A 27,761-nucleotide genomic window follows, 5' to 3' on the forward strand; every position below is an offset into this window, starting at 1 on the left:
AATTTTATTTTTTAAATTAAAATTAAATATTAAAAAATAAATAAAATATTTTTTTATAAATATAAAATATTTTCTACAAAATAAATGAAAAAACCCTCAATAAAATATTTATATTTTTTTATAAATATAAAATATTTTTTTTATAATTTTCTTGAAATATTAATTTTTTAAAAAATATTAATAAAAATATATTTTTCATATTCACGGTATGTTTTTTATTTTTTCAATTAGAAATCAAAAATTTAATTTAAAACCATTTATTTATATATATTTACCGTCAGATTACTAAGATTACGAGTGTTTTTATTATCCACAATATTAATATTATTATAAATTAAAAGTATCTGCTTATAAAAATATTAATTTAATTATTTAATAATTTTTTTATTCATACTTATTTATCTTACAAATATTAAAATAAAAATTTTTAAAATAAAAATTAATGTATATATATACGTATATACGATTTAGGGTGTCCATGCTCCACTTAATATTCAGGCTAATCATGGGCGGAGCAGTACAAATATTTTCGAAGGGTAAGTCCGAAAAGACGCTTAATAAAAGCGGAAAACTGAGAAAAAGGGCCTGAAACCCGACCCAACAGCCTCTCGGCTTTTAACCGTTTTGATTCACATTTTGGCGCAAAATATTGGAAGGCCGGAAGGAAACAAAGATATAAACAGATCAATACGACCTCCAGATCTCTCTCTCTTTCTCTAAATACAAGGAAAGGAAAGAAAAGAAAATGCAAACCCTAGCAGAGTCCTGAAATCCTTTCTTCTCAGAAAACATGCAAACAAGGTTTTTCTTCTATGTTGAGTCGTTTTTTGATTTGGTTTATTCTTGCGAAATCATTACGTTGCTTGTGCCTTAATTAAAATGCAATATATATATATATATTTTTTTTATTTTCTTTTTTGAGGATTGAAGCAATCATGGCTAATAGCCTAATCCTAAATTGGAAGGTTAACTGCATCTTGATTTACTTGCCTTGCATTACATTGGATTGGTGTTAAATTGTTAATTCAAAAGTCTAAAAGAGTAATGTTTACACTTGTCATTGATGGGATCACAACGTGCTTATCAATTCTTTTACCGGTGTGATTATGTGGATATAATTGATATGGTTGGAGGAAATGAGAACTAAAATATTCTATGAGTTGAATGATGCTCCTGAAAGTTAATTATCCAACTGATAAGCTTTGTGATTTTTTTTTTTATGTAGCAGGAAATGTCATTTGGGCTTTTGTATTTTTGTTGACTTCAAATATTTAGAGATGGTTTAGAATAGGTAATGTTTGATCAACAAATGATATGTGCACCCTCTTCAGACATCAACTTTGTGATCGCGGTTCTTGCTTACTAAAACTTGGCTTTTGATATTTTCTTCATCCCATTTGAGACTCTTTTGCTGCATGATCACTTTTGCCTTTTAACATCCTTTTGCAGCTGTTAAGCATCATGGTTGCTAAAGAGGAAGAATCTCGGGAGTTGAATGGTGGAGAAAGGAGCTTTTCCAAATAGCTATAACGATTGAGAGTTTTTATTGTTTTCATGTGTCTTTCAATGGAATGAGCTTCATGGAAGTGATTAGATTGAGAGCCATGGGCTTTAAGAATGATATTCAAATATTTGAAGCTGGCTTTGGCTTGAATATTTTACTTGAAAAAGCAGGAATGCAGATGTTGGTGATGTTTGATGTGTTTTAAAGCATTTGAATGGTTAATTAGTATAAATCATAAAGGTGGGAAAGAGAATAAGTTCCCCAATGCGAAGTCTCATTTTCCTTTAGTAAGCAGATTGCCATGTGGGACACTGTGCAACAAATAGCCATTTACATTCATAGGTTTCACAACCTTGACCTTTTTCAGCAAGGGTATGTGTGTCTTAGTCGATCATTAACCGTGAATGAGACCACACTATGATGGCATAGTCTTACCCTCTCTTTGTTTTTAGATTCTATCAAATCAAGGTCAGCATGAGATGGGAAAACAATAATTATACCTCTTTGGCAATTCCTTCTAGGGTTGTTCAATATGAAGGTAATTCCTTTCTTTCTTTCATTCTTTTAATTATTATTTTTGGAGAATGAATATGATGGTAATTTCAATAAAATCACAATTATACCATCTCTATAATTTGATATATATTTTCCCTTTTTTCAATTTTTTGAAATTTATAGAATAATAATGATGAAAACCTCTTTTTTGTTCTTTTAAAGGTTAGAAAAAGTTAATTTGCAACTTGTTTGCAAGTATCTTCCATTTGTGTGGTTCATTGGAGACTTTAAACATGAATCTTGTGGTTTATAGAGTTCAACATTCAACATATAATCTATTTTATGAAGCTATATTGAACTCTTTGTGTGGAATAATTTGAAAAGCCCTATAACCTTATTGAATTGATCCCATATTCTAATATCTATGACTCTTTTGAAGCTTTTATATTTTGTATTTAAGTGTCAAGCTGATGCGTTATAGGTTTGGTAGAAAGAGTAGTCTTAGGTGTTAGGTGTAGGGGTTTGCAACTCTCTCCTTACATCTAGCTTTTGGGGCAGAGATAGGTAGCTCTTATCATTTGGTATTAGAGCCTACATTATCTGGTCAATGGGCCATGAATTCTAGTTCTTTGCACAAGGACATGCAGTTTAAAAGGGTTGGAAATGATGTGTTCCACATCGTTTAGAAAGTGTGGTTTGGATGTTATATACATGCGTTAGCAATCCTCCCCTTATGAGCTAGCTTTTGAAGTGGAGTTAGGTAGCTCATATCACAAGCCTTGCTTTTAGATTTTTTATCATAAAAAACTTTTGATCTTGTTTTTATTTGACAATGTGGAACTTTCTTCTTCTTTCGGAGCTTTTTATAATGACTTGTATCCTAATATGGCTAATATCTTTAGAGAGGAAAAGTAATAATTGAATGATAAAGATTGTATTAGTTTTTCTTTTAGCAATTTCTGCTTTCTTTTCAATCTCCGAGAATGGTTGGAGATTTCTTGGGATATAGTTTCAGAAGTCCTAGCATTTTCATAGATTAACAACGTTTATTGGTTTGGTTCTAAAGACAACATTTATGAAAGTAAAGAAAGAAAGAAAGGAAAAGAAAATTTAGAAGTGTTATTAGATGGTTAAATCTTTACGATTGTTCTAAGGGGGTTGCATCAGGAAGTCTGTTGAGACTTGGACTATATGATAGGCCGAGCCCTTCTCATCCCATTAGTTCCTCATTGACTCCAACCCAATGAGATTTGAACTTGAGATCCTGCAGGTGTCACATGATGACTAAACACTCGGTAAACTTACCATCCAGATTCTACATGTTCTCGAGTGACCTTGGGAACTTGGAGGAAAAGATATTTATGATGCCTATACTTAGTCTTACGTTCATGTTTTCATTTTAATTTTATACTAATCTTTTGTTACACATGTTGCAATTACACTTTGCTTCACTTAAACGATGGATCTTTTAGTATTTTTTCATGCTTGATTTCTATGGAATAGTGTATCAGTTAAGAACATAATGAATTTGCGTGATCTCCAGCAAATGGTTTGGGTTCTGGCAATATTGATGGGGCATGGAGAATCAACAATACAGAAAACAGTTTCTTTACACCACCTTTTCGGGTCAAATATATGAGGCAAGATATTTGTTTATCTCTCATGGTCTCATTCAATCTATCTCTGAGTAAATATGAGGTAATCATCTCCCTCCCTCTCAATATATGTGTGTATGTTTATGCAAGTCTCTTTTTGCATCTATCATATAAGAAGCACTTTTTCAGGGAAATTTACTATTTAGTTTCTATGTTATGAGAAAACTCATTAGTTGGTTTCTCACTTTTGAAAAAATACATTAAAATATTTCTGACATTTTAAAAAGTCTACTAATTAGTCCCTCCGTTAATTTTATCCGTTAAGTATTATAAAAAAAAATCTAAAAGGCCCTTGATACGGAAAGACTAATTAGTAGACTTTTTATAAACTTAAGGTATCAACTAATGAATTTTTTCAAACAACAGGGACTAAATAGTAAAATAATTAATGACTAAAATTAACAGAGGAATTAATTAGTAGATTTTTTAAAACGTTAGGACGTGTTAATGTATTTTTCAAAACTGAAGAACCAAATAATGAGTTTCTCTATAATATAGGGACTAAATAGTAATTTTTCTTTTTATATATATATATATATATTATTATTCCAAGTAAAAGGAGAGAATGCAATGGTAAGTGCAGCAAGAGGCTGCCTTCATAAATGAACTAGCACAAGTGAGATTGAAACGAGTATAGAGAAGCGCACAGATCAAGAAAGTGAATGATACTGAAATTCAAAATTACTAAAATTGTCAAGAAAGATGTCGTTGTGGTCAGGTAGTCCACTTAACTAGATTAGCATCCTATGTAAAAAGCACCTAATGAACTGAAAGGGAGAGCTTTCTGTGTAAGTTGCTTGTTTACATTACTTCCACACTCTTTGCTGACCTACATGGTAAGTTCATTGCCACTTTCATGTTGATATCAGAATGATGCTCAGCTCTGTGGTCTTAGGATTTGAGAGATGGCAGAACTTGGAATTTTTTTGAAAATAAGTTCAATTAAGAATTTTTTTGAAATCTAGTTCAATTAAGCCCCCTGTACTTTTGTTCCAAGGTCAAATAAGCCAAATTCAAATTTTTTTGCCAATTAAGCTCGTGATCTTTTACTAAGGGCCAAATAAGTCATAATATAATATAATATTATTTTTAATAATAAAATATTATTTTTTGTAATTTAAAATATTAAACTTTTAGTAATTTAATTAACATAAAAATTAAAAAGTATATATAGAAAGAGTAAATAATTTTTAAATCACAAAACTGAAATTTGATTATATAAAAAAAATATTTTTCTTATTAAAAAAAATATTTTATTATTAAAAAATTATTATATTAGGTGAGAACTTATTTGGCCTTAAATAAAAATACAGGGGCTTAATTATTCAAAAAAATTAAATTGGACTTATTTGGTCCTTGATCAATAATATAGGGGTTAATTGGATTTAAATCTGAATTTCTTTTTTAATCCTACAGTTATGAGAAACTAGAAACATTGACCCTCTTGATTGTTTTTATTAACACCAACTGTAACGACCCGAAAATCGGACCGCTACCGGCGCTAGGATCCAGATCGGCTTAAAGCCGCCGGGACCCGTAGCAAGCCAAACATTCATCCTGTGAACCTGTTTAATCCCATACATGATCAACAATTACATAAAAATTTAAAACTTTCTCATTTAGTCATTCTTTCTTTCTTTCATTCTTTCATTTATTCTTAACCTGTGCATGCACAAATCATAACATAAAACCCCTCACTAGAGTCCTCATCAAATACTCCAATGGGGTGACATAACATACATTAAGCTTGGTTTACAATAATCATCATTAAAACATTTAAGATCATGTACTAGAAAGGGATTAACACATACTATGGTCAAGCACAATTCTAAACTTCCATAACCATCATTGCATAACATTTCAATACTTTACTTTTACATTACAACATATTCATGTCCACAGCGAGCTATTACATAAAACAAAACTCTACTCCTGCTGACCTCCTGGTCTATCCTGTACCTGCAAATCTGGGGGTTAAGGGAGAGGGGTGAGCTATAAAGCCCAGTGAGCAGAATAGTAAAAATTTAAAGTCCATGCTTCCATGAAATGCATCACATCACAAACATATCACATAAAGGATGAACTTGTCACCAATAGCCCTCTACATAATTCCATAGTGCCAGAACGTAGAATGGGTCCTGGTCTTTCACTTAAACATGGCATTCCAAAGTGCCAGAACGTAGAATGGGTCCTGGTCTTTCTCTTACATGGTGCCAGCGAACGTAGAATGGGTCCCACTGGTCTTTCATTCCGTACCGTACATATCATATCATCACATCATAGATTGAGGGCTATGGATCATCCAATATCCATCCACATCAACAACATATTATGCAATGCAACATATTCGTGAATTCTAATGCAAACAACCTAATAGATCTCATGGCATTCATGATGCGTGAATCATGCTAAGAATTGATTTATTTACTGTAAAACATAAAGAGTTATTCCACTCACCTCTGGCTGAAGCTCTAATGACTCTGAAGCAGTTATCTCACTGCTGAGGTCCTCGGTTCCTCGGGTCCAAACCTACACAGGTGGACTTAAATGAGGGACCAAACATCCATGAACATGACTCTAAAATACTCCCCAAAAACCCCCTAAAACACCTTAAAACAATCACATCATACATGCATATCCAACATACATTGTTCATAAACGCACAGTAAACCCATAAACTCCACATAAACCTACACATGCATTTCTACCCCAAGAAACTTCATGAAACTTACTTAAAACATGAAAGGAACTATGGATCTACTCTTACCTCTTGTAGAACGAGAGGAGAGACGATCCAACTCGGAGATGGGGAGAAATCCGCTCTTTGGTCTCCAAGTTTCCAAAACTTGCTCTTTTGTTCAAATATCTTTAAATCAACATAAAGCTTGTTAAAACATCTAAAATGAACCATGGGAGAGCAAGAACTCACCGTGGCCGAAAATGGGGAGAAAACTCTCCCGTTTCGGCCATGGAGCTCTTATATAGGGGCTGGCAGACCACCTTTCGGCAGCCTAAAGTGCCTCCAAAACTCATGCAAGTTCGGCAGCCGAACATGAGGTTCGGCGGCCGAACCTTTGAAACTTTCGGAAGCCTAACTTGCCCCCCTAAACCATCCCACGTTCGGCGGCCGAACTTGAGGTTCGGCGGCCGAACCTGGAAATGTCTTCTTGGTCTTTTTCATTTAAAACTCAATTTCCTTTTTGCTTAAAACCATAAGATACATTAAAACATTTTATAAAAACATGATTTTACCCTTCTAGAGGCTTCCGACATCCGAGATTCCACCGGACGGTAGGAATTCCGATACCGGAGTCTAGCCGGGTATTACATTCTCCCCCCTTAAGAACATTCGTCCCCGAATGTTCACCAAACAAACACATGGTATAGCATAAAACATAAACATTCATACAAAGCACATAAAACTCACCTTAGAAGAGATGAGGATATTGCCGGAGCATGGACTCCCGTGTCTCCCAGGTACACTCTTCGATGTTGTGGTGATTTCAAAGGACTTTCACCATCGGGATTTTCTTGTTCCTTAGCTTCCTGATCTGGGTGTCTAGGATCCGTACTGGCTGCTCAACATAAGTGAGATCCACTTGGATCTCCACATCAGGTTCACTAAGGACCTTGCCCGGATCTGACACGAATTTCCTCAACATAGAAACATGGAAAACCGGATGGATTCTTTCCATTGAAGCAGGTAAATCCAGCTTGTACGATACATTCCCAATCTTCTGCAAGATCTCAAAGGGTCCGATGTACCGTGGAGCTAGCTTACCTTTCTTCCCGAACCGAATCACCCCTTTCATTGGAGACACCTTGAGCAATACCAAATCCCCCTCCTGGAACTCTACTTGCCTCCTGTGGATGTCTGCATAACTCTTCTGTCTGCTTGCAGCAGTCTTAATCCTTTCTCTGATTATGGGCACCACTCTGCTGGTGATCTCTACAAGCTCAGGCCCTGCCAAGGCCTTTTCTCCAACTTCTTCCCAGCAAACAGGTGATCTGCACTTCCTTCCATACAAAGCTTCATATGGAGCCATCCCTATGCTAGCATGATGGCTGTTATTGTAGGCAAACTCCACCAAGGGTAGATGCTGCCTCCAAGAACCGCCAAAATCTAGCACACACATTCTGAGCATATCCTCTATTGTCTGGATGGTCCTCTCTGATTGTCCGTCCGTCTGTGGATGGAAAGCAGTGCTAAAATCCAACCTGGTACCCACAGCGTTCTGCAGACTCCGCCAAAACCTGGAGGTGAACTGGGCCCTCGATCGGACACTATTGAAACAGGAACCCCATGCAGCCTGACAACCTCATCAACATACACCTGCGCCAACTTGTCCACAGAATAGCCACTCCTGACAGGGATGAAGTGAGCAGATTTGGTGAGTCTGTCCACAATCACCCATATGGAGTCCAATCTGTTGGACGTTGCCGGTAACCCCACCACGAAGTCCATAGCCATATTCTCCCATTTCCACTCTAGAATAGGTAGTGGGTTAAGCATTCCAGCCGGCTTCTGATGTTCCAGCTTCACCCTTTGACACACTTCGCAGGCTGACACAAACTGTGCCACTTCTCTTTTCATAGCTGGCCACCAATAAACCTTCTTCAGATCTTGATACATCTTGGTGGCTCCAGGGTGAACACTGTATCTGGCATTATGAGCCTTTCTCATAATGTCTCCCTTTAGCCCTATGTCATCTGGTACACATAGTCTGCTCCCATAGCGGAGGATCCCCTTGCTATCGAATCTGAACTCACTATCCTTGCCTAACTGAACAGTCCTGGCAATCTTCACTAACTCTGGGTCCTCATGCTGTTTCTGAACCACCTACTCCAGAAACACGGGTGCCACTCTCATCTGGGCAACTAAAGCACCTGTACCAGACAACTCTAACTGTAGACCTTCATTCATGAGCTCGAAAAACTGCCTCACCACTGGCCTCCTCTCTGCTGAAATATGGGACAAACTGCCAAGTGATTTCCGGCTTAAGGCATCTGCCACAACATTCGCCTTACCCGGATGGTACTAGATCTTGCAATCATAGTCACTAAGCAATTCTACCCATCTTCTCTGCCTCATATTCAGCTCCCTCTGACTCAGGATGTACTGCAGGCTTTTATGATCTGTGAAGATCTCACATTTAACCCCATAAAGGTAGTGCCTCCACATCTTGAGTGCAAAGATCACCGCTGCCATCTCTAGGTCATGTGTAGGGTAATTCAACTCGTGCTTCTTTAGCTGCCTCGAAGCATAAGCAATCACCCTTTCATTCTGCATTAGCACACAACCCAGTCCCACACGGGACGCATCACAATACACTGAGAAGTCTTCATTACTAGATGGCAGAGCTAACACTGGTGCTGAAGTCAACCTCTTCTTGAGCTCCTCAAAGCTTTCTTCACACTGGTCGGTCCACACAAACCTTTGGTTCTTCTTAGTCAATCTGGTCATGGGAGCTGCAATCTTAGAGAAGTCCTGAACGAACCTCCTGTAGTAACCTGCTAAACCCAAGAAACTCTTGATCTCTATCACCGTAGTGGGTCTAGGCCAATTAGCTATAGCTTCCACTTTCTTGGGGTCTACCTCGATTCCATTTTCTGGCACCACATGTCCCAAGAAAGAGATGCTCCTCAACCAGAACTCACACTTGGAGAACTTGGCATACAAGCCATGTTCCCTCAAGGTCTGCAGAACTAACCTCAGATGATGGGCATGCTCCTCTGCATTCCTGGAATACACTAAGATATCATCTATGAAGACAATAACAAAGTGATCCAAGTACTGACTGAAAACTCTGTTCATGAGATCCATGAATGCTGCAGGGGCATTGGTTAACCCGAACGGCATCACAAGGAACTCATAGTGCCCATATCTGGTCCTGAATGCTGTCTTCGGTACATCCTCTTCCCTTATCCTCAACTGATGGTACCCTGATCTCAGATCTATCTTGGAGAAACAACCTGCTCCTGCTAGCTGGTCGAATAGATCGTCGATCCTTGGCAACGGGTACTTATTCTTGGTAGTGACCTTGTTCAACTGCCTGTAGTCGATACAAAGTCTAAGGGATCCATCCTTCTTTTTCACAAATAGCACTGGAGCACCCCAAGGTGAGGTACTTGGTCGGATGAAACCCCTATCTACCAGCTCTTGCAACTGCTCTTTCAACTCTTTCAATTCTGCTGGTGCCATCCTGTAGGGAGGGATAGAGATCGGTCTAGTTCCAGACATCAGTTCAATTTCAAACTCTATCTCCCTAGCAGGTGGTAAACCTGGCAGCTCGTCTGGGAAAACATCTAAGAACTCTCTGACCACTGGCACTGAGGCGGGCTCTCTGACATGACTGTCCAGCTCTCTCACATGAGCTAGAAAACCCTGACAACCTCTCCTGAGCAGCCTACGAGCCTGTAGGGCTGATATCAAACCTCTCGGTGTACTCCCCCTGTCTCCTCTGAAGACAACTTCTGACCCATCCTAACATCTGAACTTGACTACCTTGTCTCTGCAATCCAAGGTAGCACCATGGGTAGATAGCCAATCCATCCCTAGAATGACGTCAAAATCTGTCAAATCTAGAACCACAAGGTCGGCGGACAGGCATCTTCCCTCCACAACTGGACTACACTGGCAGACTGACTCTGCCACTGACGGGTCACACTTGGGTCCACTGACCCATAAGGGACACTCTAACCCAGAGACCATCAAACCCAATCTCTCGACGGCCCTCGGAGCAATGAAAGAATGAGATGCACCAGGGTCCATTGATGCATACACATCTGATCAACCAATGAGGAGATTACCTGACACCACGGTGTTGGATGCATTTGCCTCATGCTGAGTCATGGTGAAGATCCGTGCTGGAGCTGATGGACCTTCACCCCTGAAGCCCGCTGAAGAAGAGGCTACCCCTCTCCCTCTGCCTCTGCCACTAGCCTGAGTCGCGGCTGGAGCCACTGGTTGAGCCACACTACCAGAGGCTGTCTGCTGAGACTGTGCCACAAAAGCTGCCCTAGGACACTCTCGTGCCATGTGTCCCTCCTGCCCACATCTGAAGCAGGCTGTCGTCCCAACCAGACATACTCCTTTGTGCGGCTTCCCACACTTCCTACATACTGCATTATCTGCACCTGAGCTCGAGCCACTTCCCAATCCCAGACCTGACTTGATCTTGCTCCAGAACTTATTCTTCTTTGGCTTCTTGGTGGTATTACCCCACCTCTTACTAGCTGAACTCAGAGAAGAAGGGTCTAACTTTCCCCCACCTAGGGTCTTGAAACCAGAAGGCTATGCCACTGACTGCTTGACTTTCCCTTCGATGATAGCACTAGCCTCCATCCTCCGAGCCATATCCACTATGGCATGGAAACTCTCCCTCTCTGCTGACTGAATCAAGGAGGAATACCTGGAATGGAGCTTCATGATATACATCCTTGACTTTTTCTGATCTGTAACCAGATTTTGTCCGGCAAACGGCAACAGCTCCAAAAACCTGTCTGTGAACTCATCCACACTCATCTCATCCGTCTGCCTCAGCTGCTCGAACTCAATCATCTTCAATTCTCTTGAACTGTCAGGGAAAGCCCATCCTGCAAACTCATTTGCAAACTCCTCCCATGATAGGCTGTCCAACCTCGGGTTCACATAGTTCTTAAACCACTCTCGGGCCTTCTTGCATTTTAGTGTGAACCCAGCCATCTGAATGGCTCTACTATCATCAGCTCCTATCTCATCTGTAATTGTCTTGACCCTCTCAAGGTACACAAATGGGTCATCACCGGTTTCAAACTGGGGAGCACCCAGCTTCATGTAGTCGGTCATCTTGACCTTGCTCCCCCCAGATGAGCTAGGTTTAGGCATTTGGGTTTCTGGGACAGTAGGTGCTGCTGGTGGTGGAGGAGGTGCAGCATCCCCTGGGGTAGGGTTTGCTGTACCTGAATGGTAGGGTGGGGGTGGATACATAGGGTACTGTGGGTACGATGGGTAGAAAGGTGGGTATGGCATCTGAGAGTGATAAGGGTTAAAACTGGGGTAATCCGATGTACCTCCCATCGAATACCCGGGATTATGTGAAAAGGGTGGGTAGTAAGGTGGCTGAACAAATCCCGAGGCCTGAGTGCCTCCTTGGGACTCTCCCATTCCCTCTTCCGACATACTTACTCCGAGACTGCCATCCCTCCTCTGATCCACATCCATCTGATCCCCCACATCCTCTAACATATCCCCTTGCACTGTTCCCCTCACTGATCTGCTTCTACCCAGATCCAAAGACCTTCTAGGGTCTCTTACTGCTATTTCTCTGCTGGACCTACTTGACATTGCCCTAGGCAATGCAGGAGGACGGGCATCAGTGCCCTCGTCCTGGGGTGGTACTCCAGTCAATCGTGCTGATCGACGAGTTCCTCTCATCCTGTTTTCTGAAAAACAGCATACATCACATAGAACATTAGCATCAAATGGTTCATGTGCAAACACATGAACCCGCATCACATACATCACATATCAAAGCATATCATTAATGCACATGCATAAAATCATGGCATTTCACATTATCATTCAAGACAGGACTCTTTATCCTATCCTAGTGGACATGATCTTCCTATTGTGCTTGACCTTCTAGAACATCTATGACCCCGACACTCTAGGTCCGACCATATGAACCTAGGGCTCTGATACCAATCTGTAACGACCCGAAAATCGGACCGCTACCGGCGCTAGGATCCAGATCGGCTTAAGGCTGCCGGGACCCGTAGCAAGCCAAACATTCATCCTGTGAACCTGTTTAATCCCATACATGATCAACAATTACATAAAAATTTAAAACTTTCTCATTTGGTCATTCATTCATTCATTCTTTCATTCATTCTTAACCTGTGCATACTATGGTCAAGCACAACTCTAAACGTCCATAAGCATCATTACATAACATTTCAATACTTTACTTTTACATTACAACATATTCATGTCCATAGCTAGCTATTACATAAAACAAAACTCTACTCCTGCTGACCTCCTGGTCTACCCTGTACCTGCAAATCTGGGGGTTAAGGGAGAGGGGTGAGCTATAAAGCCCAGTGGGCAGAATAGTAAAACATTAAATTTAAAGTCCATGCTTCCATGAAATGCATCACATCACAAACATATCACATAAAGGATGAACTTGTCACCAATAGCCCTCTACATAATTCCATAGTGCCAGAACGTAGAATGGGTCCTGGTCTTTCTCTTACATGGTGCCAGCGAACGTAGAATGGGTCACACTGGTCTTTCATTCCGTACCGTGCATATCATATCATCACATCATAGATTGAGGGCTATGGATCATCCAATATCCATCCACATCAACAACATATTATGCAATGCAACATATTCGTGAATTCTAATGCAAACAACCTAATATATCTCATGGCATTCATGATGCGTGAATCATGCTAAGAATTGATTTATTTACTGTAAAACATAAAGAGTTATTTCACTCACTTCTGGCTGAAACTCTAATGACTCTGAAGCAGTTATCTCACTGCTGAGGTCCTCGGTTCCTCGGGTCCAAACCTACACAGGTGGACTTAAATGAGGGACCAAACATCCATGAACATGACTCTAAAATACTCCCCAAAAACCCCCCTAAAACACCTTAAAACAATCACATCATACATGCATATCCAACATACATTGTTCATAAACGCACAGTAAATCCATAAACTCCACATAAACCTACACATGCATTTCTACCCCAAGAAACTTCATGAAACTTACTTAAAACATGAAAGGAACTATGGATCTACTCTTACCTCTTGTAGAACAAGAGGAGAGACGATCCAACTCGGAGATGGGGAGAAATCCGCTCTTTGGTCTCCAAGTTTCCAAAACTTGCTCTTTTGTTCAAATATCTTCAAATCAACATAAAGCTTGTTAAAACATGAAAGATCGAAGGAAAAATATCTAAAATGAACCATGGGAGAGCAAGAACTCACTGTGGCCGAAAATGGGGAGAAAACTCGCCCGTTTCGGCCATGGAGCTCTTATATAGGGGCTGGCAGACCACCTTTCGGCAGCCTAAAGTGCCTCCAAAACTCATGCAAGTTCGGCGGCCGAACATGAGGTTCGGCGGCCGAATCTTTGAAACTTTCGGAAGCCTAACTTGCCCCCCTAAACCATCCCACATTCGGCGGCCGAACTTGAGGTTCGGCGGCCGAACCTGGAAATGTCTCCTTGGTCTTTTTCATTTAAAACTCAATTTCCTTTTTGCTTAAAACCATAAGATACATTAAAACATTTTATAAAAACATGATTTTACTCTTCTAGAGGCTTCTGACATCCGAGATTCTACCGGACGGTAGGAATTCCGATACCGGAGTCTAGCCGGGTATTACACCAACCTTCTTTATCTGACTTTTTAATGAGAAGACTTTTGTGTCTTTAATGGTTAGATTAGGTTTTAACTTCTTGTCATGTAAATTTGCTCATGTTTGTGAGTGATGTTGATGGTTTGAATAATGTGTAATTGCTTTAGTGGTTCTCTTAGGCATACATAGTTGTCCCTTTAGGTAAATTGAAATAAGCATTCTGCAGTATCTTTGGAAGCAGTAGTAATGACTACAATATTGTGAGACAGTACTACTTATCTAACAAAAAAATTCTGGAAGGAGAAAAGGAGGTCAATGATGATGGTTTTGCATTGTGATAGAGGAATGATAGAATTTTTATGGGCAGTACTTGCATTTTCTGTTATTCTGAGGTAAAAATTGCTTTGTTAGCTTCCTTGTTGTGTTCAGCTTCTAGTCACATCATGGTGTCCAGTTCAACAATGTGATTGTAGGGTTTTAATTTTTTAATGTTATTGTGTTGTCCTTTTCAGAGAATGACTTATACTTCCTCTAGTGATTTTCTTTTTTTCTTATCCTAGTGAAGTCTCTTTTTTATATGTAAAATTTTTGGTGCTGATTTGGCTTACACGTTACAATTTACAGGTTCCATCCACATCAGCTGTTATTTTGAAATTTGAGCTAATGCAAGCTCCCGTAATAGCGGATAGGTGAGTGAAGATCTGTTATTTCGTAATGGTGTGATCGAAGTCTTCTTTTTTTTAATTTTTTTCCTTTTCATTTCTTCCTTTTTCCCAGCATGCTTGATCTTAGAAGATAAAACTTTGTTGGGATACGTTAGAGTGTAAACATAATCTATATATAGTTAAAGGAGATTATATAATTATAGGCTAATTAATTGATAGATGATTCTTAGGAGTTGCCTTAACAAGACCTTGTAATCTGTATGTAAACACACTTACTTCAATAAAGAAAATACACTAAAATTGTCCAGTTGTTCCTTGTTTTGTTATATGTGTTGACTTATTTACTAATCCTAGCTGATTCTAAAGATTTGATTTGATCTGATTAGGATCCTTAATTATCTCTGTAATTATTATTTGATTATTTGCTTCCTGTTTAGATATGATTCTCTGTGTATAAATAGTCATGTAGACCAATTGTAAAGATTAAGAGTGAAATACAAGAATACTCAAAATTTTCCCTAAAATTCTTCATGGTATCAGAGCCTTTTTCTGATTTTTTGGGTCTAAATTCAATTTTTCCTCTTTAGGGTTTTAAAACCCTAGATCTACCTTTTTGGTACTAACCCATTTAGGAGCCTCTCAATCTCTCACCGCCGGCACCAGGAGAACCGCCGGACTGCCTCCGGCTGATCGACCAACTCCGACGCCGGAAAAGCCTGCGCGTGAGGCTCACGCGCCACCCCTTCCCGGCGCGTGACCCGTCATCTGTCACTGCTTTGCTGCTCCGATCACTCCAGCGACGATTCCGATCATCTTTCCGACCTTCCCGTGCTGCTACCCGGTCTTTTTGGTGAATCGATTGGGCTCTCTTGTGTGTACAACCTTGGATACTTCCTATTCTGTCACAGTTTATAAACCTTTACCATGACAGAAGGTAAAAGGGTGTCAATAGCAGAAGGTAAAAGAGTTTCGATTCCTAACTCTGATTCCTCATTCTTTAGTGCCACATCTGACTTTGTAAAGTCAGGTAATGCTTCATCTCTTCATAATATTCCATGGATTATCGATTCTGGTGCGAATAGACACATGACAGGTTCTTCTAAAGGTTTTCTCAATTATTTTCCCTCCCTAACCAAAGATAGTGTCAAAATTGCTGATGGCTCCCTTACTCCCATATCCGGAACAGGTTCTGTTATTTGCACATCCAATATTAAATTATCATCTGTCCTCCATGTTTCCCACTTTCCTGTCAACCTTTTATCTGTTAGTGCTATCACCAATGCCTTTAATTGTAAAATTGAATTCTTTCCTGATCATTGTGTTATTCAGGATCTTCACACAGGCAAGAGGATTGGCAATGGTAGACTGCATGATGGCTTATATATGTTGGAGGGTGATCTAGGTTCTTCGATATCTCAAGCCTGTTTTGGAGAAAATAAGGATGTCAATCAAGAAATAATACAGTGGCACAGACGGTTAGGGCATCCATCATTCTTTGCCTTAGAAAAACTTTATCCTAATTTGTTTGCTAGAACTCAGTTTGATTCTCTATTTTGTGATGCTTGTGAGTATGCTAAACACACTAGAACATCCTATCCTTTGAGTCATAATAAAAGTCAAATTCTTTTTGCGACTATTCATTCTGATGTTTGGGGGCCTACTCAAACTGTCTCCTTGTCTGGTAATCGATGGTTTGTCACCTTTATTGATTGTTGTACTCGAATGACTTGGGTCTATTTGATTAAAGCTAAAAGTGATGTCTTTTCTTGTTTTCAATCCTTTCATAAGATGGTTTGTACTCAATTTGATACTAAGGTGAAAATTTTGAGAACTGACAATGGAAGAGAATACATGGATAGTAGCTTTTCTGCTTATTTGGAGAGTAATGGGATAATACACCAGACTAGTTGTCCTTATACTAGTGCTCAAAATGGCATTGCTGAGAGGAAAAATAGGCATCTATTGGAGGTAGCTCGATCTCTTATGTTCACCATGAATCTACCCAAAGCATATTGGGGAGATGCAATTCTTGCATCTGCTTATCTTATCAATAGAATGCCTCTCAAGACCCTTGACTTTGTGAGTCCTTTGGCGGTTCTACAAGGGAAGAATTCATATGTTGTTCCACCAAAAGTATTTGGGTGTGTTTGCTTTGTCCATACTAGGACGGCAGGAAAACTGGATCCCAAGGCCCTTAAATGTGTGTTTGTTGGGTATTCTCCAACACAGAAAGGATACAAGTGTTATCATCCTCCCTCTAGGAAATACTTCGTTAGTATGGATGTTACCTTCCGAGAAACTGAACCCTACTTCAGCACCATCCACTCACCTCTTCAGGGGGAGAATAATGAGCAAGAAGAGGTGATCCCGAATTCTGTGATTCTGAATGATATGGTTCAACTAGAAAGTTTGAGTTCTAGTAGACAGGGGGAGATGTCCAATCAGGGAGAGAGAACTGGTCGTTTGGACAAGCCAGATTTGAGAAGGTATTCAAGGAGAGACAAGGCAGAAGAAGCCATTATGCAGTCTACTCAGAGTCAAGAATCTTCTCCTGGTGAGTTATCCAGTCATGAATCTTCTTCTGATGAGTTACCCACAACTCTTTCTTCTGGTGAGTTACCCACAACTCTTGAATGTTTTAATGACTTAGATAAACCTATTGCACAAAGAAAAGGGGTTAGATCTTGCACTAAACACCCTATTTCTAACTTTGTTTCTTATGAATCTTTATCTCCTTCCTATAGAGCCTTTGCCTTGTCTATTTCCTCTGTGTCTATTCCACAGGATTGGAAGAAAGCTTTTGCAGATCCTAAATGGAAGAAAGCAATGATTGAAGAGATGAAAGCATTGGCTAAAAATGAGACTTGGGAGCTTGTCACTCTCCCACCTGAGAAGAAACTCGTTGGTTGTAAATGGGTGTTCACAGTGAAACACAAAGCTGATGGCACAATTGAACGGTTTAAGGCCAGATTGGTTGCTAAAGGATTCACCCAAACCTATGGAGTGGATTACCAAGAGACATTTGCCCCAGTTGCAAAAATGAACTCAATCAGAGTTTTGTTATCTTGCGCAGCCAACTTGGACTGGGACTTGCAACAGTTTGATGTGAAGAATGCTTTCCTCCATGGAGATTTAAAGGAAGAAGTGTTCATGGAAATTCCTCCTGGGTTCGCTGATGAGAAGACACAAGGAAAGGTGTGCAAGTTAAAAAAGGCTTTGTATGGGCTAAAACAATCTCCCAGAGCTTGGTTTGACAGGTTTAGCAGAGCCATGTTGTCCTTTGGTTACCAACAAAGCAATGCTGATCACACTCTGTTTATCAAACATCATAAGGGTAAGATCACCCTTCTTATTGTGTATGTTGATGATATAGTGGTGACAGGTGATGACAAAGAGGAAATGGCTCAACTAAAGAGGTTGTTGGCCCAGGAATTTGAAATCAAAGATCTGGGAAAACTGCAATATTTTCTAGGTATCGAGGTGGCTAGATCAGAAAAAGGAATTTTCATCTCCCAAAGAAAGTACATTCTGGATCTTTTGGAAGAAACTGGTATGATGGGGTGTAAACCAGCAGAATCTCCCATTGAAAGCAATCACAAGCTGAAAGCAGGAACTGGTGAGTCCGTGGATATTGGAAGATATCAAAGATTGGTAGGAAGGTTGATTTATCTCTCACACACTCGACCGGATATAGCCTATGCTGTTAGCTTAGTCAACCAATTCATGCATGACCCTCGCGAGACTCATATGCAAGCTGTACTTCGCATCTTGAGATACCTAAAGTCTGCGCTAGGGAAAGGGCTTCTTTACTCCAAACATGGTCACCTCCGAATTGAAACTTTTACAGATGCAGATTGGGCAGGATCTCTCGATGACAGGAGATCCACCTCTGGCTACTGCACAGTTGTGGGGGGGAACCTTGTCACCTGGAGGAGCAAAAAACAAAGTGTTGTTGCTCGGTCAAGTGTGGAAGCAGAATACAGAGCAATGGCCCAAGGAGTATGTGAACTCTTATGGTTGCAGAAGTTATTGGAAGAGTTGAGATTGTTCGAGAGAGACAAGATAACCTTGTATTGTGACAATAAAGCTGCTATAAGTATAGCACAAAATCCAGTCCAACATGACCGAACCAAGCACATTGAAATTGATCGGCACTTCATTAAAGAAAAATTAACAGACGGTATCTTGAGCCTAGTTCATGTGACTTCTACGGGGCAACTTGCGGATGTGTTTACTAAAGGACTTAACAACAAGATCTACCATAATTTGATTTGCAAGTTGGCATGTGTGACATCTTTGCACCAACTTGAGGGAGAGTGTTGACTTATTTACTAATCCTAGCTGATTCTAAAGATTTGATTTGATCTGATTAGGATCCTTAATTATCTCTATAATTATTATTTGATTATTTGCTTCCTGTTTAGATATGATTCTCTGTGTATAAATAGTCATGTAGACCAATTGTAAAGATTAAGAGTGAAATACAAGAATACTCAAAATTTTCCCTAAAATTCTTCAATATGATATCAGATCCTTTGAACTAATTTTTGGTGTATGTTTTCTTTGGATTTCTCGGGTTGAGAAACTGGTTGTTGGGTCACCAAGTTTGAGTGTCCGTTTCGTCTCACTGCCGGCACAGGGAGAGGCGCAGCATCATTTCTGGCCGTTCCTCAGAAAACGGTGACTGGAGCTTCCGTGAGTGGTGCTCACGCGCCAATCCAAGTTTCAGTCCCAGTTTCACACAACGGCTCGTGTGGCATCCGTTTATCCTTCAATTTCTTCCCCGATGATCGCCCAATCCTTTCCGGTAGGTCTCCGGTGGAACTCCAGTCATCCGAGGTTGATTGGGAAGTATTCTTCAGTGGCAGCCTACTGTTCACTAGGTTACTGTTCACTAATTTAGGTTCTATTGTCTTCCTTTAATTCGTTTGAAGGTATAAGAGTATAGGGTTTTGGTTGAAATGGTTTATAATAAGTCCCGTATTATTAAAATTATCCCAACGTCTTCAGTAGTGGCTGAGACAGGTAAAACTTATCTTATTGCTTCTTCATATAAATAGATCATTGATTCTGGTGCCACGGATCACATGGCAGGTGAGAAACTCATATTTTCACTGACTTTCGATCTCATAAAGTACCCTCTCTTGTTATTATAGCTGATAGGTCAACCTATAATATTGAGAGTTTTAGGACTATTAAACCTACTCCTTCTATTACCCTATCATTAGTGCTAAGTTTACCTAATCTTGTCTTTAATTTAATCTCTATGAGTAAACTTATCAAAGACCTAAATTATTGTGTTTCCTTTTTTTCTGATCATTGTCTTATTTAGGATCTTGTGACGAAGCAGATTATTGGTAAAAGACATATATTTGGGGGTCCTTACATTTTGAATGGATGGGTGCCTCGATCTGTTGCTTGCTCCAGTGTTGTGTCTCCATTCAAAGCACATTGTCGGTTGGGACATCTTTTTTTACCGGTTTTAAAGAAGCTATATCCTCAATTTCATGAGGTATCTTCACTGGAATGTGAGTCATGTCATTTTGCAAAACATCATCGAAACTCTTTAAGTCCTAGAGTCAATAAAAGAGTCGAGTCTGCTTTTGAATTATTTCATTCAAATGTTTGGAGCCTATGTCCAATTGGATCTAAGACTAGATTCAGATATATTATCACTTTTGTAGATGATTACTCCAGAATGACTTGGATTTATCTTATGAAGCATCATTCGGAAGTGTCTTCCTATTTTTCTACCTTTTGTGTTGAAATCAAAACTCAATTTAATGTTTCTGTGCAAATTTTACGAAGCGACAATGCTAAAGAATATATGTCAGACTTATTCCAGGCTTATATAACTCAACATGGTATTCTTCACCAATCATCATGTGTTGATATACCCGTTCAAAATGAGGTAGCTGAAAGGAAGAATGGACATCTCTTTGAGACTGCTCGAGCTCTGTTGTTTCAAATGCAAGTTCCTAAGCAATTTTGGACTGATATTGTCTCTGCTGCATGCTTCATCATTAATCGCATGCCCTCTACAGTACTAAATGGTAATAATCCTTATAATGTCCTCTTTCCTAAGAAACTATTATTTCCTCTGGAACCGCGACTTTTTGGCAGCACTTGCTATGTTCGTGATGTCAGACCTCATGTGACTAAACTTGATCCTAAAGCTTTGAAATGTGTTTTTTTTTATATTCTCACCTTCAGAAGGGGTATTGGTGTTACTCTCCAGACCTCTACAAATATCTAGTCTCAACAGATGTAGCCTTTTCCAAGCAAATTCTTTTTTATCTTGTTGCACAAACCTCTACTCGTCAAGAGGATGATGATAAGTGACTCATCTATAGAGTCATATCTGATAGTGGGAACTCTTCGAGTATGCCTTCTGATGACAACATTCCTCCTAGTACTCAACTTTCTGTTAAATCATTAGTTGTTCAAGTTTACTCTCAAAAACCAGTACCTGATGATACATGTTCTGCACCAGAATCTTCTCCGCCATCGGATCTACCACCGAGTAACTTTGACCTTCCCATTAATCTTCGTAAAGGCAAACGACAGTGTAAATCTACCTATTATGTTGCTAACTTTGTGTCTTATGATCACCTGTCTCCTTCTTCTATCTCCTTAATTATCTCTCTAAATTCCTTTTCTTTGCCTAAGACAGTTAAAGAGACCCTGGTCCATTATGGATGGCTTGATGCAATGTTTGAGGAGATCAAGGCTCTAGATGAAAATCATACTTGAGAATTAGTTGATTTATCCTCTAGCAAGAAGGTTGTGGACTGTAAATAGATTTTTGCCATCAAAGTCAATCCAGATGGTTCTGTAGCGAGACTTAAGGCCCGTCTTGCTGCCAAAAGTTATGTACAAACCTATGTCGTTGACTATTCGATACTTTTTCTCCTGAGGTAAAAATGACCTCAATTTGCTTGTTCATCTCCCTAGCTACTTCTCAGCATTAGCCTTTATACTAGTTAGATATCAAGAATATATTTTTACATGGTGACCTCCGAGAAGAGATGTATATGGAGTAACCATCAGGGTTTGTTACTCAGGGGGAGTATGAAAAGTCTACTATTTGAAGAAATCTTTGTATGGTTTGAAGCAGAGTCCCCGTGCATGATTTGGCAAGTTCAGTGAAGTTGTTCAAAAATTTGAGTTAAAAAAAAAGCAAGTCTAACCATTCAGTCTTCTATAGAAATTCTGATATTGGTATTATTCTCCTTGTTATGCATGTTGATGACATTGTCATTATAGGAATTATAGTACAGGGATCTCTTCTCTCAAAAACTACTTGCATGCGAGTTTTCATACTAAATATTTGAGTAAGCTTAAGTATTTCTTGGGAGTTGAAGTCTTGAGTAATAAAAAGAGAATTTTCGTGTCTCAAATAAAGTATATTCTTGACTTACTTGCAGAAATTAGAAAGATGGGAGCTAAACCCTGTAGCACACTAATGATTCATAATATATGTCTCACAAAGGATGATAGAGACCCTTACGATGATCCAGAGAGGTACAAAAGATTAGTTAGAAAGCTGAACTACCTTAGGGTGATGATTCGGCCAGATATTGTTTTTGCAGTAAGCTTTGTAAGTCAATTCATGTCTGCACCTACGATGAAATATTGGACCGCTCTAAAACAAATTCTATCTTATCTAAAAGGACCCCTGGTCTCGGTATACTCTACAGTAATTATGAGCATACTGCGCTTGAGTGTTTTTTTCATGCTGATTGGGTGGAATCTAAGAGTAATACAAGGTCGACTGCAAGCTACTATGTATTTGTTGGAGGAAACCCAGTGTCTTGAAAAAGTATATGGTATCCAGATCCAGTACTGAGTCAAAATCCACTTGTGAGATTCTGTGGATAAATCATATGCTGAAAGAAGTTGGTATGAATGTTGCATCATCCGTGAAACTTTGGTGTGATAATCAGGCTGCTCTTCACATTGCTTCCAATCTAGTGTACCACGAATGGACTAAGCGTATTGAAGTTGATTGTAATTTTATCCGTGAGAAAATTCAAGAAAATTTAATCTCCACCAATTATGTGAAGACAGGAGAGCAACAGGGTGATCTACTCACCGAATATTTAAATGAGTCTCGAATAGAATATCTTTCTAACAAGTCGGGCATGATAAACATCTATGCTCCAACTTGAGGGGGAGTGTTAGAGTGTGAATATAATCTGTACATAATTAAAGGAGATTACATAATCATAGGCTAATTGATTGATATAGGATTCTTAGGAGTTGTCTTAACAAAATCTTATAATCTGTGTATAAACATACTTACTTCAATAGAGAAAATACACTGAAATTGCCCAACTGTTCCTTATCTTGTTACAAGATAATTACTATCATATCCTTGTAGCCTATTCTAACTAATTAAAACGTCCTTATAGTTTTAAAATTACATTAAAATGTCCTTAAGTTTTTACTCCTTTAATTGAAATGAACATCTGTTAGTTTTTATTCACTTTACCGTTAGTCTAGTAGTTAAATCTGAAAAAAGTTTTGAAATTGTAACTCTGTAGTTTGTTCTAATTAATTAAAATGCCTCTTAATTTTATAATTACATTAAAATGTCCTTTCATTTTATTTTATTAACTAAAAAAGATACTTATTAGTTTCTATCCATTTTTATCATTAGTCTATTGGTCAAAACTAAAGAATTTATTTTGTATATCCAAATTAACCTCGTGTTAAATAAAACTCATCATTCACCCTACTACTCATGAGTCTCATCAATTAGCTCGTTATTATCCATGTTGTCAACACCCTATTGTTGGTTATAAATCTCTAATTTTGATAGAAACATGGAGAGAGATGCAAGAGAATATGAAGACAAATTGAAAGGGGGTGGGTATTGAGTTTTATTTGATGAGGACGGTAATCAAATGTAAAAAAAAAAAAAAAAAAAAAATCTTTTTTTTCAGCTTTAACTAATAAATTAACGGTAAAAATGGATAAATATTATTAACTGTCCTTTTTTGTTAGCACAATAAAAATATAAGGATATTTTAATATAATCCTAAAATTATAGGAGTATTTTAATTATTTAGAGTAAAATTAACAGTAAAAATAAATAAAAATTAACGGATGTTCTTTATAGTTAACGGAATAAAAATATAAAAGTATTTTAATATTAAAACTAGGGGGCATTTTAATTAATTAGGGCAAACTACAGGGACACAACAGTAATTATCCCAACTTTGTTTTGTAACTGTAGAAATATAATATTTGTTATTATCTCACAATAGAGATTACAATCTATTTATACATGAGAGACAGTATCTAAACAAGAAGGAAAATCAAGCCTATGATTATACAATCCCTAAGATTAAGCAACTGACCCATCTATCAATATTTACTTCCTATATTAACATATTTACTTTCTATAACTTATAACACTCCCCCTCAAGTTGGATCATAAATGTTAATCATGCCCAACTTGTTACATATATAATCAACTCGAGTCCCATTCAGAGCTTTAGTGAAAATATCTCCTAATTGTTCTTCAGTTCGAATATGTCCTGTTGATATTATCTTTTGCTGGACCTTTTCACGAATAAAATGACAATCAATCTCGATGTGTTTAGTCCTCTCGTGAAATACTGGGTTGGAGGCAATGTGGATAGCTGCTTGATTATCACACCACAACTTAGCAGGCACCGAATTTGTGAACCCAACTTCTTCCAACAGTTGACGTACCCACAAGATTTCACAAACGGCTTGTGCCATGGCTCAATATTCAGATTCAGCACTAGAACGAGAGACCACATTTTGCTTCTTACTTTTCCATGAGACCAAGTTACCTCCCACAAAAACACAATACCCAGTAGTTGACCTCCTATCAACTTTCGAGCCTGCCCAATCAGCATCAGAAAAGCATTCAATATTTGAGTGTCCATGGTTACCATAGAATAGGCCTCGCCCTGGGGCCCCTTTAAGGTAACAAAGAATCTGTCCCAGAGCATCCCACTGGGCAACAGTAGGAGAAGACATAAACTGACTTACCACACTCATTGAATATGCAATATCAGGACGAGTCACTGTCAAATAATTCAGCTTGCCAACTAATCTTCTATACCTTCCAGGATCTGCAAATGGCTCACTGTCTTCTGTGGTAAGTTGAAGGTTAGGGGTCATTGGGGCACTACAAGGCTTAGCACCCAATTTTCCTGTTTCTGCCAACAAATCAAGAACATATTTTCTTTGAGATAAGAAGATGCCTTTCTTACACCGCATAACTTCGATTCCCAAGAAATATTTCAAGGAACCCAAATCCTTTGTATGAAACTGTGTTTTAAGAAATTCTTTTAGGGATGTGATGCCAGCAATGTCACTTCTTGTAATAATGATATCATCCACATATATTACAAGCAGAATTACTCCATTATCAGAATTTCTATAAAACACTGAGTGATCACACTTACTCATCTTCATTTCAAATTGTTGGACCACCTCACTAAATCTGCCAAACCATGCCCGAGGACTCTGTTTCAAGCCATAAAGGGATTTTCGAAGTTTACAAACCTTACCTGACTCCCCCTGAGCAACAAAACCAGGTGGTTGCTTAATATAAACCTCCTCCTGAAGATCACCATGAAGAAAAGCATTTTAATATCCAATTGATGCAAAGGCCAATCATGAGTAGCCGCCAAGGAAATAAACAATCGGATAGATGCAAGCTTGGCAACTGGGGAGAATGTATCAGAATAGTCAACTCCATAAGTTTGTGCATAACCTTTGGCCATTAAACGGGCCTTGAGGCGAGCAATAGATCCATCAGGGTTTACTTTCACTGCAAACACCCATTTGCACCCAATAGCCCGCTTTCCTGGGGGCAAGGACATCAACTCCCAAGTACCATTAGTGTCAAGGGCCATCATTTCCTCTTCCATTGCAGCACGCCAACCAGGATGGGACAAAGCCTCCATAACAGTTTTGGGAATTGAAATAGAATCTAAAGCAGTGACAAAACAACGAGAAGAGGAGGATAATTGATCATAAGAGACACAAGATGAAATAGGATAAGTGCAAGTACGTTTACCTTTGCGAAGAGCAATGGGCAAATCCAAATCAAACAGTGAAGGATCAGTGGGAGCAGGATCGGTCGACGAAGAAGCGGGTAGCGGAACGGAGTCAGAGTCCTCTAAGCATCTGGAATACACATGAAAGATGGGAGGGCGACCTGGCACATGAGCGAAAGGTGTAGGAGTAGTCTGAGGAGACAGAGAGCGAACAGTGTATAACAAGAGGTCATCTTCCTCCTCCTGGGTATTATAAATAGATGATGGCGGAAAAAAAGGAGTGGACTCAAAGAATGTTACATCCGCAGACACAAGATACCGATTCAGATCAGGAGAAAAACAACGATACCCTTTCTGACGTCGAGAGTAGCCAAAGAAGACACATTTGAGTGATTTGGGATCCAATTTAGTAACCTGTGGACGAACATCACGAACAAAACAAGTACAACCAAAGATACGTGGCTCAATAGGAAACAAAGATTTAGTGGGAAACAAAATGTTCTAAGGGATATCACCATGAAGGATGGAGGAAGGCATGCGATTGATCAAAAAACAAGCAGCGGATACAGCATCAGCCCAAAAACATTTAGGTACCTTCATTTGAAATAAGAGGGCTCTGGCTACTTCAAGAAGATGTCGATTTTTTCTTTCAGCAACTCCATTTTGTGAAGGAGTGGCAACACAAGAGGACTTATGAAGAATCCCTTTTTGTAACAAATAAGATTGAAATTCCCCAGAGAGATACTCTTTAGCATTATCACTTTGCAATATACGGATGGAAGTATTGAATTGGGTTTGGATTTCAGCATAAAATGCACAAAAAATAGAAAATAATTCTGAACGACTCTTCATTAAAAATAACCAAGTAGTACGAGAGAAATCATCAATAAAAATAACAAAATACTTAAAGCCAGACTTAGACACAACAGAACAAGGACCCCAAACATCTGAATGGACTAACTCAATGGGGGACGAAGCCCGTTTATTGACTCGAGACAATGTAGGTAAACGATGATGTTTGGCAAATTGACAAGACTCACAATCTAGAATAGACAAAGAATGAAACTGTGGGTATAACTTCTTCAAAGCCGAGAGAGAAGGATGCCCCAAACGACAATGAACATCAAAAGGTGTTAAACGCGTGGAGCATACCAGAGATCGAGGAGGTCGAGATAGTTGCTGATCCAAGACGTAAAGACCCTCTGACTCACTCCCTCTACCAATAATCTGCTTCGTCGAAAGATCCTGAAGAACACAGTGATCAGGAAAGAATGAGACACAACAATTCAATGCACGAGTGAGTTTACTCACGGAAAGCAAATTAAATGTGAACTTAGGGAGACATAACACAGAGGATACAGAAAGAGGAGTTAAGTTGACATGACCAGAACCTATGACAGAAGATTTAGTGCCATCAGCAAGAGTAACATAAGAAGGCGATGTATGAGACTCAAGATTGGACAAAAGGGTAGAATTACCTGACATATAATCGGTAGCACCAGAATCAATAACCCATTTGGAGGATGAAGACACAAGACATGCAGTAGAGTTACCTGACTCGGCAATTGCAGTGATGGAGGAGGAATTAGAGGATTTTAGAGATGCCTGGTATTGGATGAATTGTGCATACTCATCTGCAGATATCAAAATTCCATGATCGGAAGATCCATTCAATTTGTGTTCCGTGATTTTAGTCATCATAGGAATCACATTAGTTACGGTGGTGGTTTTAACTTCAGCCATAAGGACAACCAACCCAAAACGATAGCAACAAAAGAAACACAGAATCAGAAAACAGTACCCGGCGTGAACAGTACCACACAAACAGTACCGATGAACAGTACCTGTGAACAGTGTTGATGAACAGTACCCGTGAACAGTGTCTATGAACAGTGCCGATGAACAGTACCCGAATATGAATAGTACCTAAAACACCTCCACCCAATACCCGAATGGCAAACAAACTTCAGATCTGACAAGTGGACGGTGTGGCGACTCTAACGACGGTGAGATCCAAATGTTACCCTTTATGGGTAACCCAAAT

At 39.0% G+C, this 27,761-nt stretch overlaps 1 protein-coding gene across 10 annotated transcripts in view; it reads left to right on the forward strand.

Annotated features, from left to right (window-relative positions):
* Positions 1-608: 608 nt before the first annotated feature.
* LOC110616033 (protein FAM135A) overlaps positions 609-27,761 on the forward strand; it is a 34,326-nt gene continuing 7,173 nt past the window's right edge. For 2 of the 10 annotated variants that reach the window (XR_006350891.1, XR_006350892.1), the window contains exons 1-6: positions 609-801; positions 1,226-1,291; positions 1,450-1,876; positions 1,957-2,042; positions 3,543-3,697; positions 14,632-14,696. Coding sequence is in view for 7 of the 10 variants with exons in the window: in XM_021758336.2 (XP_021614028.1) it covers positions 1,806-1,876; positions 1,957-2,042; positions 3,543-3,697; positions 14,632-14,696 (377 nt within the window). In the remaining 3 variants the exon portion in view is untranslated. The remainder of the gene's footprint in view (positions 802-1,225; positions 1,292-1,449; positions 1,877-1,956; positions 2,043-3,542; positions 3,698-14,631; positions 14,697-27,761) is intronic. The other 8 variants (XM_021758336.2, XM_021758337.2, XR_006350890.1 and 5 more) reach the window with 7 other exon arrangements.

Source organism: Manihot esculenta, chromosome 5 (assembly GCF_001659605.2).
Source record: "Manihot esculenta cultivar AM560-2 chromosome 5, M.esculenta_v8, whole genome shotgun sequence".
Taxonomy (NCBI): domain Eukaryota; kingdom Viridiplantae; phylum Streptophyta; class Magnoliopsida; order Malpighiales; family Euphorbiaceae; genus Manihot; species Manihot esculenta.